We start from the raw sequence: 3,586 nt of genomic DNA, 5'->3' as shown, positions 1-3,586 counted from the left end.
CGCCGTCCACTCCTCTACAATGAAACTGGGCCCCACCTCCTCTACACTTCCCCACGACCGGAGAGAAAAACCTACACGCACGGCGACTCCTTCTACGAAACCATCACATACCCACAGACAAGTGGGCCGATTCAGCCGCACCGCCTCAGGCCCCACGCGTCGGTGAGCCGCACACGCGTTGCCCTTGCCCACCCCCAGAATCTACACCCCCGAATATTCCACTCGCTTCCCAGCCTCCTCTTCTCCGCTCCGCTCTTGGTTGTCCCACGCCTCCGGCCACCGCCCATTCCCAAAATTCCCAAGGCAAGGCACGCACGCGTCGAGATCTCGCCAGGCCACCGCTGCTCGCCTTTGACGCGCACAATCATCCCCTAGCCTTAGATCACACCACCAGACCATGGGGACCATACCGGCGGCGGCGGCGGGGCCGGGCACGGTGCTGGAGGACCTGCCGGAGGACGCGCTGCTGTGCATCCTCGCCCTCCTCGCGCCGCCCGACGCCGCCGCCGCCGCATGCGCCTGCCGCCGCCTCGCCGCCGCCGCGTCCTCCCCGGCGCTTCCGCTCGCTCTCGCGCTCCGCCTCGGCCTGCCCCCGCCCCCGCCCCCGCTGCTCCCCGCCTCCCCCTGCCCCGCCGCCGCTCGCAGGCTCCTCCGCTCGCTCCACCGCCTCCGCCGCCTCCTCGGGCTCTGGCGCCGCCTCCCCTCCAGTTCCGGCTACGCCTCCCCGTCCCTCGCCGCGTTCGAGTGGGCTCCGCGCGCCACGCTCGCGGCGTCACTCCTCGCCCCCTCCGCGGACGGCGGCGTCGGCGTCTCCAAGTCCCCCTTCGTGACGCTCTCCATCGAGGAGTCCGGCGACACGGTGGCGGTCGTCGGGGAAGTGCCGGTCTGCGTCAATTTCGTCGGGAACAACCACATTGTGGTCGAGGCGGCGGCGGGTGAAGATGAGGAGGTGGAAATGGTGAGCGGTTCTCCGCCGGAGGAGATGTACGCGCACTTTGCCAATAGGAGGAGCCCTGGGGCTGGTAGGAGGAGGAGGGGCAAGCAGGGGAGGAGAGGAGGCGGGATGGAGGCAGAGCACTTCGTGAGGATTGCGGACACTGAGCCGACGAAGGCACGGCCACTGCAGGGGCTGTGGAAGGTGCTTCTTCTGTGCACACTCTTCTTTGCTGTTGTACAATCTCCTAGCACTGTGCTGTTTTCAATTGGAAAGTTTGATTGTTTCCGTATTTAGCTGCAACATGCTGTTGAAGGTCATTGCTTGTCTGTGCAATTACCCATAAACTAGACGTCTGGTACTGCACCAGTGCACCCATTCCAATGAAGATGCCTCATTCACCAGGGAACCTTACACCCTTGCGATGAGATCGAATAGATAATCCCTGCACCCTGTAAATACTGAATAGGAAAGTGCCTTCCGTGTTGACAGCTTCTCCTTTTTGAGGATTTTGGTTCACATTGGTTGTCACACAGACACACACTACTAGAACCATTGTTGGAGATTGAACTGAAAACTGTATGCATTTGTTTGATTTCATATTCGCTTGCTATCACAGACGAATCACATGCTCATAGCATAGTTTCATGGAGCCAGAGATGTTTCACTCAGGTTGAAATTTTGCACATTCAGCACATACTTAGTGCTTACCATGCATTAGTGTGACATGTTTAAAGTTGTGCGCTTGCTACAGTGAACTACATCTAGAATTTCAGGGATGATTGTTTTAGTTGGGCTCAATTGAATACCATTTAGGAGAACATGAAGCTGCTTCTTTAGAGTTGTCTATTGGTATAGTTGCTAGCTTTGGCCTTTTAATCTTTATGGACATAATTTTCCTGCTGGTGTTTATGTAGACTTTGAACCCTTAACTGTTATCAGAACTACCAGTCCATGTCGTAATTGGGTTAATCAAATGGCAAGTTTTCTCTGTCAGCAAGCAAAGCTGTATCTTTCTTGGTTTGGTGCCTGCCATTGCATAGTCCCTTGTGCAACTTCATTCTCATAGTGTTATGGGCTTATGGCATTGTTGATTAAGAGCCATGAACTGTAGTGCACTAGTGCTTTAGCCTTACTGTGACTCCCTTGAGTCTTGACCCTGATGTCAGCAGGAAGCATGCTAGTGCTGAATTGCAGTATGCAAATGGGTACCCAAAACAACCCTAAGATTTGTTTTAGTTTCATCGGATCTTGATACTTCAGAAGCTTTGAGAAATCCCATTCAATCATCCCAAAACATTTCTGTACACAGAAACTAACTCTATGATTGGTTAGTTGCAAATGCTATTTGTATGTGTCCAATAATCACGGTTTTCTGGATTATTTTGTTATTAGAAGGTGAGGAATTGTCAGTTAACTTTTCCAGATACCAATACCGGTATGTTGTTATCAATTATATTTTTTATGAGAAAACCATTGTGGGAGGCTGGATAGAATTAGCTGTGCCTGTAGCTGCATATTATTAGGGTGAATTAGTTGTGGTTTAACTGATCATGATCCTCGTACGAAATCCTTCAATATTGTGCAGTTAATGCCATCTTGTTTAGCATTTTGCATCTTACCTCTGATTCGGAGAAAGAAAATGTCATTTTTAGAGTTTGAAAAGTACAGGTTAATTCGTGTAACCATGCAGCAATTGTGATTTTCTAGATGTGAGACCTCAAAAAAAATTGTTCATTTTCATTGAAATGTTATAAATTTTGATTTTTATCTAATCAAAGATGAATTACTTCATTTTTTATTTTTAATATTCATTTTTCTGTTTCTTCAGAAAACTATTCTCCTGTTGTATAAGTATAATTGATCATTTGGCATGCACACAACACACAGAATGATGTTACCATTTTTTTAATTGGAGGATTACTATGTACTTGGTTGTATGATTTATACCTGCTTTTTAATAGTTGACCTTTGCCATGCACAATACGTTAATTTCCATGTTCCCAAACAGGGTATATGCGAGGATAGGACTATGGAATTTTACCTTGTCACCTATGATAACATTGGTGGAGTAACTTGTCGACGATTTAGGGATACACGGAGCCAAAACTCTGGCTACTCTCCTGTCTTTTGGACGACAGATACTACATTTCTTGATCCACCATTCTCTGAGCAAGAGCTGGATGATTATACCAGCCGCGATCATATCCAAGGTGTTACTTCCAACCATGCTGGCACTGAGAACAGGGTTATCTCAAGGATATTGTGCATCAATTCCAGTTATGATGTGGTTAATCCTCATCTCTCGACTCCCTTAGATGATGGAAGGAGTGTGGAGGGAAGAATTTGGCTATATGAGGATGGAACCTTCAGTTTTGGATTTGTTGGCAGTAATTCAATTATAGATCTGAGGCATGTCTCCTCAGCTGGCTGTATTCTTGATACTTAACATTAGATCTGGATCTTGCTGGCACATAATTTTTGCCAGCGAGCCCATTGTACAGTACTTTTAGGAAAATTCAATAGTTGTTGTGAGGCATGTTGCCTCCCATTGTTGTACTCTTGATGATAAGGTCACTGAATACGGGTCCCTTCTGGCACGTAACTGTTGCTAGAATACCCTTGTAAACTAAACTTTGGTTCCTTTGGGCA

The 3,586-nt window shown here is 48.4% G+C and overlaps 1 protein-coding gene across 1 annotated transcript; it reads left to right on the top strand.

The window, feature by feature from the left end:
- The first annotated feature begins 238 nt into the window (after window positions 1-238).
- On the top strand, window positions 239-3,586 carry LOC136507890 (F-box protein At3g12350-like). The gene is made up of 2 exons (XM_066502483.1): window positions 239-1,138; window positions 2,946-3,586. Exons 1-2 carry the CDS (start codon window positions 398-400, stop codon window positions 3,381-3,383), a joined length of 1,179 nt encoding a protein of 392 aa, XP_066358580.1. The 5' UTR covers window positions 239-397; the 3' UTR covers window positions 3,384-3,586.

This window comes from Miscanthus floridulus, chromosome 15, assembly GCF_019320115.1.
Source record: "Miscanthus floridulus cultivar M001 chromosome 15, ASM1932011v1, whole genome shotgun sequence".
NCBI classification, from domain to species: Eukaryota; Viridiplantae; Streptophyta; class Magnoliopsida; order Poales; family Poaceae; genus Miscanthus; species Miscanthus floridulus.
This window is presented reverse-complemented; position numbering and strand designations above follow the sequence as displayed.